This window comes from Doryrhamphus excisus, chromosome 16, assembly GCF_030265055.1.
Source record: "Doryrhamphus excisus isolate RoL2022-K1 chromosome 16, RoL_Dexc_1.0, whole genome shotgun sequence".
Lineage (NCBI taxonomy): Eukaryota > Metazoa > Chordata > Actinopteri > Syngnathiformes > Syngnathidae > Doryrhamphus > Doryrhamphus excisus.
In genome coordinates, this window is record NC_080481.1 from 13,219,361 (window position 1) to 13,235,891 (window position 16,531).

At 41.7% G+C, this 16,531-nt stretch overlaps 1 protein-coding gene across 2 annotated transcripts in view; it reads right to left on the reverse strand.

Moving 5' to 3' along the window:
- Positions 1 to 16,531, reverse strand: part of LOC131104687 (cadherin-4-like) — a 248,021-nt gene that overhangs the window by 211,316 nt on the left and 20,174 nt on the right. The window contains exons 1-2 of one of the 2 annotated variants that reach the window (XM_058052161.1): positions 9,446 to 9,768; positions 8,356 to 8,467 (exon numbers count right to left, since the gene is read on the reverse strand). In XM_058052161.1, coding sequence (XP_057908144.1) covers positions 8,356 to 8,467; positions 9,446 to 9,502 — 169 coding nt within the window. In that variant the 5' untranslated portion in view covers positions 9,503 to 9,768. Of the gene's footprint in view, positions 1 to 8,355; positions 8,468 to 9,445; positions 9,769 to 16,531 lie in introns of those variants that run through there. The other variant, XM_058052160.1, reaches the window with a different exon arrangement.

The window sequence follows — 16,531 nt, forward strand, 5'->3', positions numbered from 1 at the left end:
AAAAGGCATCCAAAGCAAACAAGTACTGCACGACCAGAGATGGAATTTGACCAAAAGTCAAATAACAGTGCCTCCAATCAAAAGTCAACTGTCAAGTCATCTGGCTCTGAAAGTGTATGTAAAGGTTAGTACTATGGGTGCTCCGATCGATCAGCATCGGCTGATATCGTTAAAAAAGGCCAAAACCGACATTGGCGATAGTTACTTTTAAACACCGATCAGCTCCGCCCCCACTGCAGCATTCAGAACAAACATGTCTGCCGTGTGTGGGACTTAAGGCTGGCGATGTGATCATTCGCCAGTCAAGCGGACACACCCACTATATTAATATGACAAGATGGGCACCAAACCAAGAATGCCCGCAAACTGAGGGACAAATTGTGGCGTAAAATCTACACGTCAACCAAAAAAACACGCTAACCAGAGCGGACCCAAACAAAGCTTCCAACCAGAGACAGCACTGATCATGTGACCTAAGTTCTTCACCTAAAAAAAAACCTTACAGGTTAGTGGCTTAATTAAGCAAAGTAACTTAAGAAGAAAATAAAAACACAAATGATATATTTATCCGTCAATTAATTGCTAATTTTGCTGCGTTTTCTGACAGCAGCTGCAATGGTTGACTCATCATTGCATTAAATTTCTTCACAGTGGAATCAATTAGACTGTAATTAAAATGCTACTATAGCTAAACAAAGGTAGTGGAGATGTAAGAGGCGAGTGGGCAGTAAGACGAAGCCAGCATTTGTTTGGGCTCAGGCCAAAGACAAAACGAGCAGTAGAAAACCCAAAGGGAGAAATGCACATTGGTTTTGGAGCACCACAAAGATTTCATGTACTTTGCAAAGATGCTTGCAGAGTCTGAGATTTACTGGTCAGTTTCTCGACCAGGTAGAGGTATACATCAGTAAAGTTTGCTTTATGGGTTCACAATTACATTAAAATTAAGATTCCCAGAATAAGTAATAGAAAGGTAACAGGTTTTGCAGAACAGTATAGAACAAACTAACCCAACAACATGGCAATTAAAACATAGTATGTTCAATTAGTGTATGCTTTCAATTTGGCTTGTGACTGAAAAAAATGACATTTCCAAAACGCCTCACTCTACCTTCATTTCTAACCAACCTTCTGAGGGGATGGTCAACATCAACCATTTTAACAACAATAGAAAGAGCAGCAACAAAGTACAACACCAGCAAAAATATCCCACCTTGATATATCGTGTGTGCATGTGTGTAAGTACTCGGATGAAGGACAGTGAAAGCTGTTAGGGTTCATTTGTCATTTTACAGCCTTCACAGTCCATACGGACCATCTGTGCATTAGGTGCAAGTTCATGCAGAGCATTTAAGCAGGTTTAATGTCTTTAGGAGAGCCATAACCTTCACATTTGTAGGACCCCCCCCCCCCAAAGGCCTGTCACACTAAAGGCAGGAGGGTCTCTTAATGTACTGACCAGATGACGAGGATGCAGAGTTCAAACACACCATGGAGAAACTAATTCTAAGTTTCAAAATTCAAATCGGAAAATTTGGATTGGATTTAAATCAAGGGAATATGCAGAATGGTCAAAAAGAGTGAGGTTATTCGTTTGGAAGAAGCTTTCAATTATGAGGGATGCCCCCTGCAAAATGGCCAGCCGCCATTTGACGCCCTTGCACAATCTGAAACTCCATTGTTCCACTGAAGGCCATTGAAGGAAAAAGCAGTCCCCCTCCACTGTGCTGTGTAGAAAACATCTCAGGTGGCATCTCCTTGTCATGCTAGTAACGTTGGACGCTATCAGGACCGTCAAGGTTACATTTTTTTTTTCATCATCAGAGAATAAGACTTTCTTCAACCTTTCAATGTCCTATGTTTGGTGTCCATCCATCCATCCATTATTCTTCTACCACTTATCCGAGGTTGGGTCGCAAGGGAAACAGCCTAAGTATATTATTCATCCCGGTCACTGTATTATTCTCAGGTCTAATCTATCAATTAGCAGTGCATTTTTTTATTTTTTTCGGTCGAGGACGCCCATCGATATTACTGGCTATGCTGCATCTCCCTGTTTATTTTTTTACATTCCCGCTATTCCCCTAAATAAGGAAAATAACACCACACCCGCAAATGTAGTTTAAATTAAAGTTAGAGATGTCCACCATCTCCTGGTGTAGAGTATTAACTCCTCTCTGCACCATATTTGCTGAAATGGCTTGTTAAATTATTCTTATTTTACATTGTATTATAGGTTGATATCATTTTATCCCTCACACCCATGTGTATCAAGAATTAACATTTTGCTAAATCTCATTCATGTTTTATTTATATTTTATTAAAGGTCAGAAACTGAATGTATTTAAACATTGCCCTATTCAGCACAAAGATTGCCGTGATGACGTCCAGCTGTCTGTGGTTCATTTTAGCAATCCACAGCTCCTGGTCAACGTTTTTTGCAGATGCACACAAATAAAACTTGACTTCATGAAAACAGGAGTCAAACAGCAGCCTCCTGCTGTAGAAGATCAATAATAAAAACATGCATTTTATTTGTTGTTTTTTTTTTTACAAAAGCTTCGTCTTTCAGAGCTTGGATTTTTAAGTGTGTATTTTAATGCACAAGAATGCTGTTGTGTAAACAAGCAGCCAAACCAACACAGGTTTACTTTTTATTTAAAAAAAAAAATACAGTATGAGGTAAACATCCTCTGATGCCAATGCAATCTAGCTCCTATTTGTCTTAGAGCTTTGCCTCTCAAAAATGTTGGCAGGAAAATGCACATCCATCATCTCCTTACATGTGTAACTCTCAAGACCTACCTCCCATATCACCCACCCTTTTTCACCCAACCACCCACACGCCCCTGGTAGTCTCATAAATCACTCATGTCTAGACCTTAACAGGGAAATAAAATGGCAAACCATGTGTCTAAATCATCTAAATGAGCCTGTCTGGAAATCCCATGGACCATTCTTTAAAACTATTACACAAGTACTATACATTGTGACTGATCTTACGGTATATGTCAACTGCTCATTTGTAACAACTCCCTGTGGTCAGATTAGCCGAAGAGCATAAGGCAGCAATTTAGTGACTTCACAGCTCCAAAAGACAGCCAACAAAAGCCTTGTGCATTTCTACAATTAATATTCATGAAAGTTAGATGGTATTCATCTGTGACTTTTACACATTTATCATAAAGCATGTAATTTAAACACATGGTGGCAGCCGAAGAACAATTTGAGTTATTTTTGTTTGTTTGTTTGTATAGGGTGGACCTCACAGGTAGGAGACCAGGGTTCAATTCCACCGTCGGCCTTCTCTGTGTGGAGTTTGCATGTTCTCCCCGTGCATGCGTGGGTTTTCTCCGGGTACTCCGGTTTCCTCCCACATTCCAAAAACATGCTAGGTTAATTGGTGACTCCAAATTGTCCATAGGTATGAATGTGAGTGTGAATGGTTGTTTGTCTATATGTGCCCTGTGATTGGCTGGCGACCAGTCCAGGGTGTACCCCGCCTCTCGCCCAAAGACAGCTGGGATAGGCTCCAGCACCCCCGCGACCCTCGTGAGGAAAAAGCGGTAGAAAATGAATGAATGTTTGTATAGGAGTGATTATCAAAAAACACAACACTCACTCTAAGACTTTTTAGGAATTTGTAAAATACGATGGCAAAATCTGCAACTTAAGACAAAGTTCGACATTTAAGCAGAAGCTGAAAGTAGCAAAAAGAAGGCTGTATTTCAACAATATCTAATCTCCACGCCGGGCTACTATCGACCGAAATAAAGCTGCAGTTTGTGTCATGAGATTCAGGGCAAAAAGGTAAGCAGGAAATCAAAACAATGCAATTCTCTTTCAGGGTGATGCCTAAGAGAACGCTGATACATTGTCCATCCCTGCAGCACAATGGCTTCCGTTATTCAAACTCCTTCAAAAAGTGCTCCTATCAACAAATTAGAGTTTGATTTTGAGCTCTGCTACAGGCAAAATAAACTAATCTACGTTAAACCTGTTCTCAGGTGAAAGTGTGTGCATGTATTGAACAAAAATATAAACAACACTTTTGCTTTCATTTTTCAAGATCTAAAACATATACTATATACGCAAAACACTTATTCCTCTCAAGTATATAAATTTAATCCATCAAATTTCACACCTGCCAATTAAATAGCATGATTATCCAACAGGGGTGACCACATGGCCACACCGAAATGGGCAGTTTTATCACACAGCACAAAACCACACATGTCGCAAGTTTTGAGGGAGTATACAATTGGTGTGCTGACTGCAAAAATGTCCGCCAGACCTGTTGCAGTTTTTCAGAGAATTTACCAATACAGACAATCGGCCTCACAACCACAGACCATGTGTAACCAGAGGAGCTCCACAACCAGCAGGTTTATGTCCATGATCATGTGAGCTCAGCCACCTCGACAGCTCCTTCAACAATCGCTTTGCATCCAAAAAATTTCTGCCCAAACTGTCAGAAATTATCTCAGGGAAGCTAATTTGCATGTTCGTCGTCGCCATAACCAGTTTTCACTGTTCTGGGCAGATGGCAGACAGCGTGGGGGGGGGGGGGGGGGGGGGTTTCATGGTTGTGAATCGAGTAGCACATGGTGGGAGTGGGGTTATGGTATAGGCCAGCATATGTTAGCCATTTTATTGATGACATTTTGAATGGACAGAGATACTGTGATGAAATCCCGAGGTCCGCTGTTGTGGCATTCATCTAAGACCATCACTTCATGTCCCAGCATGATAACGAATGGTCTCATGTTCAGAGGATCTGTACACAATTCCTTAGAGCTGATGGCCGGTATACTGAACCGAAATGTCACCCACTGAGTGTTGTACACACAACCTCCAAAAGACACAAACACAATCCAAGTTCAACAAAGTGGGACATGAAAGATAAAGATTTGTTTGCTGGCTGTCATATATGACACTTGGTCTGAGCTAGAGTTGCAACGATTATTCAAATAATTCCACGATCACTCACAAAACGTTCAGTAGAATACTTGACTACTAAAATATTCGATAGCTGCAACCCTGCAAAAATGATTCATTCATTCATTTTCTACCGCTTATCCTCACTGGAGCCTATCCCAGCTTTCTTCGGGCGAGAGGCGGGGTACACCCTGGACTGGTCTCCAGCCAATCACAGGGCACATATAGACAAACAACCATTCACACTCACATTCATACCTATGGACAATTTGGAGTCGCCAATTAACCTAGCATGTTTTTGGAATGTGGGAGGAAATTGGAGTACCCGGAGAAAACCCACGCATGCACGGGGAGAACATGCAAACTCCACACAGAGACGCCCGAGAGTGGAATCGAACTCGGGTCTCTTAGCTGTGAGGCCTGCGCGCTAACCACTAGCCCCGCGTGCAGCCTCCAAAAATCATGACATCATATATTTTATTCTCCAATTATTCAAAATTGGCCCCATTTCACGTAATTTGTTTCATAACTAAACATTTTTGCAGCAGTGCAGGTTAATATAAATATACAATAAGCCACTTTAGTTTCCATCTATCCCTCTTCTTTCATGCCTGGTCAAATTTCGAAAACCTGAAGAAGGACAGAGTCCCTATAATTTATGGGCAGACCTGGCTTGCCGAAAATGACACTATGAAAGCAGGAAAGTCTTCAAAAAGTCAGTGTTAAAAGCAGACTGCAATATGAGCTTTTTGTTAACAGTGATGACTTTACCATACGGGTACTGTAAGATTAAATTGCAGATGTGTAGGAAAATGTGGAAAAGCTATTTTAAGTCAGACCGAAGGAGTGTATGTGCGGACCTGAACAAAGAAGTAGTCATAATTTAAATAAAGAAATCCGAGTACAAAAGGCACTGTCAGTCCTGCATATACGTGGATTACAACTGTCACCTGAAAAACCCATTATCTCACCATTTTAAATCTGCTGTTTATACAAAAGCTTTTCCAGAGACATTTTTGTAAAAAAGACTTGATTGCTTTACAATTTACAAAACCATTAATATTCCGTGCAGGTTTTACCGGGTTGGATGTGAATACAACCCCGCATAAAAACACGATAAAATCCTTGCACACAAATTAGGCAGTGCCATTTGTACGTGTTTATGCATTCATTATGTCTAGAAGTTTTGCCAGACAAAAGAGAGCTAAATCAATCAGTCCCATCAATACAGTGTGTAGACTTCATGCTTTAAAAAAACAACAACAGAATGTTTAGAAAGTGATTTGTGCATAAAAGTGATCTTTTTGCATGAAAAATACAACTGAAAATGTCATGTGAATATAAAATGTCTGCATTGAGGATTTCTTGTCACTTTGGTACCCCTTCTAATTATACATACTGTTGTATTTTAGCCAGTTTGGAGCATCAGAGTGACACTATATGATAAATAATGTTATTGACTGCGTGTCTGGACCCTCCTCGTCCTGGCCAAGGTCCTAGTTCTGTCCTTCCCATTATTCCCTTAGTGGCTCACATGTACATCCATGTATGGGAAATGTGTGTGTGTGTGTGTGTTTGCGTGTGTTGCATGTCATCATTCCTGCACTTATCTGACGGTTTTGGGTTAAACAATGTTATTATTAAAGCCGTCCCAGAGAATCTCTGCGCCGCCCTCCAGTGTCACCATTACGGACTATAAATCAACTGTCTGTAGTGTGTGCCTATGTATATCACATATGGTACATTTGCACGTTTGTACATCTGGCCCCTGAAGCTCTGTTCTCAGACTGTGTGTGTGTGTGTGTGTGCCTGAGAGAGAGTGACAGAGAGAGACCAATGCTATCATCTTCCACACAACTGAAATTTAGTCACAAAAACTGTAAATATATGTATAGTAATTCCACCTTCAAACTATTTTAATGGTGCAATCAATTTGGGTGATGTCAAGGCTAATAATAAGTTTATTTGTACAAAAATGCACAAATCCACAGCTGAACAGGCAGCGCCAAAGAACAACAATGCCTATTTTTGCCTATATGGAGCTCTTTTTTACAACACTGAATTAAAACACATATGGCACCAACTTTTTTGAGCCCAAAAACCCTTGTCTCATCCGGGAACTTCACAAAATCTACCCAAGAAAGACCGTTAGCTGCCCTGTAAGTTGCCTGACTTAAAAAATAAAAAAAAACAGCAGTGAACAGTGCCTGCACTAAATCCAAACATATAATTAGGGAATTTACAACTGTGATCAACCGGTTAAATCCCAAATATCAACTGGTCCATTGCAATTGACAGATTGGCGACTCCTGTTTGTCCAACAAGGGGAAATTTCAGACTTGCACATTAAAATATCCATCTTATTTGACGTTTGTTAATGTCTGCAATGTACATTCAATAAACTTGCATTATTGAAAAGTGGAGCTCAGGGGGGGAAAAAGATCTTTACATGATTTTAAAAAAGGAGCACCCCTTACTTAACGAGCTAAATGAAGTTCCTGACACTACTACTACTCCTCCTCCTTAGCAATGACAATTTCATCTCCTTCAAACCAAACTGCACAGGGAGCGGCCACCACTCATATGTGACAGTTTGTGACTGTTGTGACACCCCCTGCTGGACTAAAGACTTCACTGCCACAAGGAGTGCTAGTTATGTATTTCTGTCATCCAATTTAATTTGCAGCCAGGCCACAATACAATGAAGTTAAAGACACAATGATGTTGCGTTCCACACAAACATTGCCACCATGAAATGTAGCACATAAGTCTCATTCTGCACACACACACACACACACACACACACGAGAGTCTAGACAACTTGTATGCCAGCCAGAATTCTTCCAGCTAAAGAGCTAAGGAGTGAGAAATATATACTATGCAGCTGCCGACGACACAAGCAAGTCACAAAAGAGCTATTGTGCGCCCACAGCTAAACAATACAGCTTAGCTGAGCAATGAGGAGAAAAAAAAAAAAAGCAAAGAGATCAATGGAGAATTGCAATTAGCCCACATTGGCAGGAGCACTGCCAGATTAGACACAGGATGTCGATTCCATTTCCTGCACTATCGGGCCCGAAAACTTGCTGGACTGGGTGTGTAATTGGAGCAAAAACACAGAGTCGGTTAAGATGTCGCGGTGTGATGGCGACAACGTATAGTGTTTAACTAATCAATGTGGAGAAAACGTATCACTGTTTTGTTTTACAGCATGATCTCCACTTTAACTGTGTGAGTGAATCTGATCCCACCCAAGATATACATCGTTACACGTTTTCCACATCCATCTCAATAATCAGAAAAAAAGAACAGCTCAGGTTTTAAAAGGCAATTGTTCGAGCTCATGCAAGTGCAAGAGATGGAGCTTTTTGACCTGACTCCAAAAATAGTTAACCGCCAATTAGAAGCGCCCCTTACCTTTAAGTATGCCCTGGCCTTGCAGTACATCCCTTGGAATCAAGACGGAGTAGAAGCTTTGGGAGAAGCCGGCTTGGCAAGGACCTTTAGAAACATCGTCACCATTATTCCCCTGTAGAAGGAAGAGAAATCATTTAGTTTTTTTTTTGGTTTCTGGTCCACTTAAGCAGCCACATATTTAATAGCGACAATCGATACACAGTGATGGTTACCTAATTTATCCTGCAAATACACATTTTCTATAATAATCACATTTGATAAAGAGGCAAAACAAAGTGATCCAAAGATGAAATGTGTATTTTTTTAATGCACAAATATACATTCATGCATGAAAATAATCTCAAGTGACTCAAAGAATGACAACACTGTAATCTACTGTATATGTATATGTGTTTTGAAGTACACATATCCAGCGTTTAATACTCAATGTTTGCAAATGAAACCACCTGACCCAGGCCACTGAATGTACGCAGTCACATTTCAGCGTCGAGGCTGACTGGTGGCTTGCATGTTGCATGAATGAATTAGGCATTGGTTTGGATTGAGAGCTGTATAAAGCTGTATAAAGAATAAAGCTGTAGGAAGACATCATTTGAAGTTGACATGCATAAAGTCTGCATTGGAAATGAAAAGGTGGGGAAGATTTAAAATTTAAAACAACTTGCTACGCAGTTTGGATAACACTGCGTTAACACGATTAATTAAAATGATATGCTGAAGTGTTCTGCAGGAGTTCTGCAAAAATAGTTGAACTCAAATGAAAGGTTCTCCATGTAGTGTCGCGTTTTACTTGTATTGTTGCAACCCATACATGAGAACCCCAAGGGCGGGTCGTTTCAAAGAACATCATCTCATATCTTGTGTCTTATTTTACAGCGTAAAATGCATAACAAATCTGACTGGAGACTGTATTTTTTATGAAAAATGCGAAATCAGTGCCAATTATACGCGCTCCGGACCGACTGACTGACTCCACCAGAACGCATGACTTTATCACAACCTGGATTCTAACCATTACAAACAGCACCAAATGCAATTATAATCGCTACTCCGTGAATTAAACGCTTAGCTAATGATTGTCAAATCTCACCCGGAATGTGTCAAGAAGTAGAGCTGTTGTCAGGACCAAAGCCAGGTCGGTCCTCATCGCGGCGGACTATAGAAGCGACAGCCACAGCAGTCTGGTCGAGGAACCACAAAGAGGAAAAAGACAGAGCCAACCCCCCTAAAAAAAATCTTCTCCCGAGAAATGTGCAACCTTCTCCTCTCTTCTGCTGGCTTGGACTGTGCTTGCAATGTTCCGTATTTTGACGCTCAGAGAGAGAGAGAGAAGCGGCTGCTTCCTAGTTTAGGCGACTCTCTGGTGTGCAGGTGAGTGCTCCACTCCGCACACCGAGGCTCAGTCAGCGTCTGCCTACTCACAACCCCCACTCCCACCCACCCACACACCACCCCTCTTTATGCGCTCATGCACTTAGCGGAACTCCACCAGCCTTGCACAGCCTTTTTTTTTTTTTCATCCATTTTCCATCAAAACTTTTACAGCCTTTTGGTTTACAAATGAATGAAGAACCGAATGTGCATTTTAGATAATAATTGAGAACCACTGCTTTAAGACAGGACGGCACAGTGGGCGAGTGGTTAGCGCGCAGACCTCACAGCTAGGAGACCAGGGTTCAATCCCACCCTCGGCCATCTCTGTGTGGAGTTTGCATGTTCTCCGGGTACTCCGGTTTCCTCCCACATTCCAAAAACATGCTAGGTTAATTGGCGACTCCAAATTGTCCATAGGTATGAATGTGAGTGTGAATGGTTGTTTGTCTATATGTGCCCTGCGTGCCCTCTGGCCCGAAGACAGCTGGGATAGGCTCCAGCACCCCCGCGACCCTCGTGAGGAAAAGCGGTAGAATATGAATGAATGAATGCTTTAAAACAAATTGAGCATAGTCAGGGATGCTACAATGCATTTTAACAATCGAATGGTGAGTTAAAATGGTGTATATTAAATAGATGCTGTGAAGTGAAAGTCAATTGGGGCATTTCCATGACCTACACCCATATGAGTTATAGGTATACACAGAAATAGTCAGTACATTATGTTTGTTGGCATCCGAATTGATCTAGGATAGCACCTGTTGGACCCCAAGCTGAGTGTGTAATCCTTTCTTCAAGGCGATGTACCCATGATTAGAGTGACCCTATTTTGATTACAGAAAACCTGGCCATGTTATACTCACATGATAGTCGAAGATGTCTTATAATTGCAATTGAATTTTTGCCTCTTCTGTCTAGATGGACAGTTATTATACTAGAAAAAAACTATTGATAGACAAATTTTAAAAAGGAGAACATTCAAAAACTAAAATGATTCCAAAACATGCATGACAGAGGAACTTTATGTTAGATTCTTGTTCAGTTTTAAAATGCAACCAATATCTTGGGGGGGGAAATACGCCTTCTGAAGTCGCAACAACTTGGAAATTTTCACCGTCATTGTACATTCATTCATTCATTTTCTACCGCTTATCCTCACGAGGGTCGCAGGATGTGCTGGAGCCTATCCCAGCTGTCTGGACTGGTCGCCAGCCAATCACAGGGCACATATAGACAAACAACCATTCACACTCACATTCATACCTATGGACGATTTGGAGTCGCCAATTAACCTAGCATGTTTTTGGAATGTGGGAGGAAACCGGTGAAAACCCACGCATGCACGGGGAGAACATGCAAACTCCACACAGAGATGGCCGAGGGTGGAATTGAACTCTGTTCTCGTAGCTGTGAGGTCTGCGTGCTAACCACTCCTCCTGTGTGCAGCCTCCAAAAATCATGATATGAGAAAACCCACACATGCACGGGGAGAACATGCAAACTCCACAAAGAGATTGCCGAGGGTGGAATTGAACTCTGTTCTCCTAGCTGTGGGGACTGCGTGCTAACCACTCGTCCGCCGTCAATTTTAGAAGATCAACTTCAGAACATTAACAACATTAACTGTGCATGTTTCATTTTTTATTTGACTTTATGGCAACACTAACGGAAAACGCTCCCCAACGGCAGCTTCTCAGAGATTACGTCAGAGGCAGTAGAGTGTCATTTTGCTAATAATTGGATGATTTTAAACTGTTCAGTGATTTTTTTTTTTTAGCTGAAGTTGACAAAATATTGTATGTGCCTGCTTGGCCCTCAATCTGTAATGCACTGGGGGAAAGAATTACTTGACACCCTGCTGATTTTGTAAGTTTACACCCTTAAGAGACATCAATAATCCATATTTTTTAATGCATATGTGACTTTAGAGTAATTTGCTTGAGAAACCATTGATGGTAGCACAGAGGTCACCAGGGTTTGTGCACATTTCCAGAGGAATTTCAATGCTCACCTTCCCAATACTATTCGAATCCTGGAGAGGTTTCAAAACTGTTGCTTGTCAACGAGAAGTTTCAGCTCCTTCCCGGGTTTGTTTGAGGCAGTTCAGAGACTGGCCTGGCCCCCCCTTGGAATCTTAATGCACTTTTACTTGAACCACTCTTGTTTCCTTGGCTGTTTGTTTTGGTCATTTCCATTCCCAAACAGAAGACTCATTCCAAGTGTTTTCTGGCTGAGGCCACAAGGTTCTAAACCAAGTCTTCCTGTACACTCGGGAGAGAAACAGCCCTAAAGCAAAATGGTTCTGTTGACATGTTTGGCAGAAGGGATGGTGTTCTCGGTGTCATATTCCGCATTTCTCTGCTTCCAAACACATCAAGTCGATGCCACAGAGCTCCATCTGACCGCATCATACCCTCCCAAGCCTTGTCATTCTGGTGATTAGTGGCAAACTTAAGTTGAACCTGTACAGTCAGACCACAATATTGCTATGCCTCTTCTTCTTATATTCACCATCTCTACTCTGGACATGTCTGAATCATCTCAATCTGGCCTCTCTGACTTTATCTCCAAGGCTTCTAACATGTAATGTCCCTGTGATGTACTCGTTCCTGATCCTATCCATCCTGGTCACTCCCAATGAGAACCTCAACGAGAAACTGGTTGACTACTTTTCTTATTAATCACGGCTTCTTCTTCTTCTTTTTCTTTGGGCTTTTTCCTTCAGGTGTCCCCACAGCAAATCAATCTCCTCCATCCAGCTACTCTACTATATACTATATACTACTAAATGCAGCATTTTCTACCAATATATTCAGTATCTTGCCTTTGGACATGTCCCAACCACCTCAGTCTGGCCTCTCTGACTTTAGCTCCAAGGCTTCTAACATGTAATATCCCTCTGATGTACTCGTTCCTGATCCTATCCATCCTGGTCACTCCCAATGAGAACCTCAGCATCCTCATTTCTGCTACCTCCAGTTCTGCTTTCTGTTTTGTTTATCTGTACAAACCATGACTTGCTGGTCAAAACTGGTTGACTACTTTTCTTATCAATCACAGCTTCTTCTTCTTTCTCTTTGGACTTTTTCCTTCAGGGGACCCCACAGCAAATCAATCTCCTCCATCCAACTACTCTACTATATACTATATACTACTAAATGCAGCATTTTCTACCAATATATTCAGTATCTCTCCTCTGGACATGTCCGAATCATCTTAATCTGGGTTCTCTGACTTTATCTCCAAGGCCTCTAACATGTAATGTCCTTCTGATGTACTCGTTCCTGATCCTATCCATCCTGGTCACTCCCAACAAGAACCTCAGCATCCGCATCTCTGCTACCTCCAGTTCTGCTGTGAGAGGCAATTCAACTGACAACCCTGCAATCACATTCCTGCATCCCTTCTTCCATGTCGCTGTACTACTGTAATCTTACGCCCAAAACGTGTCTTTCCACCTGCACGCCAGCAGTTAATCTTACACTTGGCAGGTTGTTCGTTGTCCTGAACAATGATTCAACACTTCATAAAACCTCCCTCAGTCTGTCTGGCCTTTGAAAAATCTGTCCATGCAAGAAAAATGAGCGAATCAGTAAGTGCGGCATTGATAAAACCATCCTGGAACCATTAATTATGATGGGAGCAAATGGAGGAAATTAGGTGCACTTGCTGTATAGAGCGACGATGTTCCCGAAAGGAGGAGGAAGAGATGGATGGATGGGTCAACAAAAAATCAAAATTTATAGCCCCATTTATAACTGGTATTAACATGTGCTCTCAATCTGGATATATTAATTGGTTAATGACACTGCTCTACGGATCTTTGCACTTTAGTGCTAATAAAATGACGTATGAGATGTATTTAATGAATGTCCATGTGGATATCAATATATTTTAAGTATGCCTAAAGGGGCTGGTGGACTTGTCAACAAACATGATGTATTCCCAACTAAACATATGTGATGAATAGATGTCATCCTTTAGACCACAACATGAGCCCTCACCACCACCTGATTAGAATATAATGTCGTCCTTTAGAGGAAATACATTCATAGTATTTGGGTAAGGTGTAAATTAAATATAACAGAGTGATGAACAATTTTGTTACTATGATTTACTTCTCTTACTTCAACGGTTTCTTAATTTTACAGGGACAATATAGGTTTACCAGCCTGAGTGATTGGATACACAAAAATTGCAATGTTGTTTTTGTTACTGGACTGCAGTACAAACAGTAAAACCATGTACAGTTCCATCCACCCCCAACCAGCAATTTTTGAATACATTTTCCACTGTGTGCATGTACGCATGTGACCATCCAGGCTACAGAAAATGTAACATAATGTCCAATGTCCCACACAGGTGAGGTGAGGATGAAAATGCGAGGTATTCAGCAACAGAGTATATCATGGAAAGTATAGGTAACAGCCGTGCAGCTTCGCCCGTCTGTCGGCGATGAACGGAGGCGACTTGGTCCCGATCGATCTTGCGCCAGGCCCCCACCCACCTCCTGGCCCTGCCGTCGAGGTGCGTTGCAGCGTTTACAAAGATGAGTGGAAATGATGAAAGCAGCATGTTCATTCATTCATTTTCTACCGCTTCTCCTCACGAGGGTCGCGGGGGTGCTGGAGCCTATGCCAGCTGTCTTCAGGCGAGACGCGGGGTAGTCACTGGACTGGTCGCCAGCCAATCACAGGGCACATATAGACAAACAACCATTCACACTCACATTCATACCTATGGACAATTTGGAGTCGCCAATTAACCTAGCATGTTTTTGGAATGTGGGAGGAAACTGGAGAACATGCAAACTCCACACAGAGATGCCCAAGCGTGGAATCAAACTCGGGTCTCCTAGCTGTGTGGCCTGCACGCTAACCACTTTGCACCGTGCAGCCCACTTTGTTATTTCATTCATTCATTTTCTACCGCTTCTCCTCACGAGGGTCGCGAGGGTGCTGGAGTCTATCCCAGCTGTCTTGGGGCAAGAGAGGCGGTGTACACCCTGGACTGGTCGCCAGCCAATCACAGGGCACATATAGACAAACAACCATTGACACTCACATTCATACCTATGGACAATTTGGAGTCGCCAATTAACCTAACCGAGAACATGCAAACTCCACACAGAGATGGCCGAGGGTGGAATTGAACTTGGGTCTCCTAGCTGTGAGGTCTGCGCGCTAACCACTCAACCGCCGTGCCGCCGAAAGCAGCATGTTGAGAAACTTAATTCTTCAGTTTTGGATGGAAAAAAAGATAACACTCTAAAGTTCACATGAGTGTCAATGCAGACGTCAGCTCATTGTACATATCAATATAATATTGATTTGATTTCAGTTATACTATGTGAGGACAATGCTGTTTACACTAATGAGGTGCATATGAACTGACTAACATCAGATCATGTTTATACAAAACAAAGAAAGCATTCAACACAGCTTCCACTGTTTATTTTGTGTGTTTACAGTTTATTTTCATATTGTCATAACTTCAAAACACTGTAGTCTTTGCGTCATGCCCCTCAAAGTGATGGGTCATTGGATTGGATTTAGTTTTCTCTAATGTGCACATCAAAGTGGACCCCCACATCTTGGGTTCGAATCTCTGCTTGGGGCATCTCTGTGTGGAATTAGCATGTTCTCCATATGCGTGGGTTTTCTCCGGGTACTCCGGATTCCTCCCACATTCCAAAGAAACATGCATGCCAGGTTAATTCTCTTTCACAGATGCTGTCTGAAGATTATTGGACTGAACTCGGCACCAGTAACAACTTTGATTTGGGCCGAGGATCATTCCATGTCTTGACAGGCAGCCAATCATGTCCTCAGGCTCTGGGCTGGTGATATTTCTTTGGGTTTACCACTTAACTTTTTGTTCCATAAACCTCCTGATCTTTTAAAAAGTTTAAAATGATTGTTAGGTCACTAAAATGCACCATGCAACTAATAACAAAATAATACTATATATAGTATGTATTCATATAATCGATATTAAACACATATGGTGAGAAAGGTCTGCATTGCTTTGGTCACATAGGTGAGTCAGTAGAGTTAAGTGCTCCCACTGCCAAACCTCTTTTTTAATAGGCAGTATCTTGAAGCTGGTTGGCAGTTTGATGTGCTTATCAAAGACAGTTTGGCTGTCACTGAGGAAGGACGGTGTTCTGACAACCTCATGACTGTTGCAGGGATCAGATGTCATGAAAATTCAATACTTTAAATGCAGTTTTTTTTCCCAACATTTTTTTTTCTTTTTGCAGTTCCTTCTTGTCTCCTTTCTGGAGACCCTACTGGGTGGGGCTGTCAAGAGGTTCAGTTCCTCACATTTATGGTAGACATTGGGGTGGATTGATTTAGGTTATGAGTGGGGACATCCAAGTATGTCTAGGTAAGTAGTTGGGTTATATTAACATGATGATGAATGCAATGTAGTCACATTTACAGCATGTGCAATGTATGATTTCTTCTATAAGTAGCAAAAATGGCTCTGTGGTATAACAGATAATATACACTATGTGTCATTGATCTGTAAAATGTTGGGTGCTTTACTTTATTTTAATTACTTATTACTTATTCCTTGCCACATCCCACTTAAAATTCGGCGGCTTCACTTTGTCATGGTTTTCAAAGACGCTGCTCCAGAAAAATAGTACGAGAATAAACCGGGTCAGAGCTGGCGAGCTTTCGGCGCACCTTTGGCGTTCTGTTTTGTCACGAAATTTTCACTGCGCCAAACTGAAAATGTGGGCACCTCGCCCTAGTGTTCCGCCACGCCCATCTCAGATTACAAATAGGTTGTG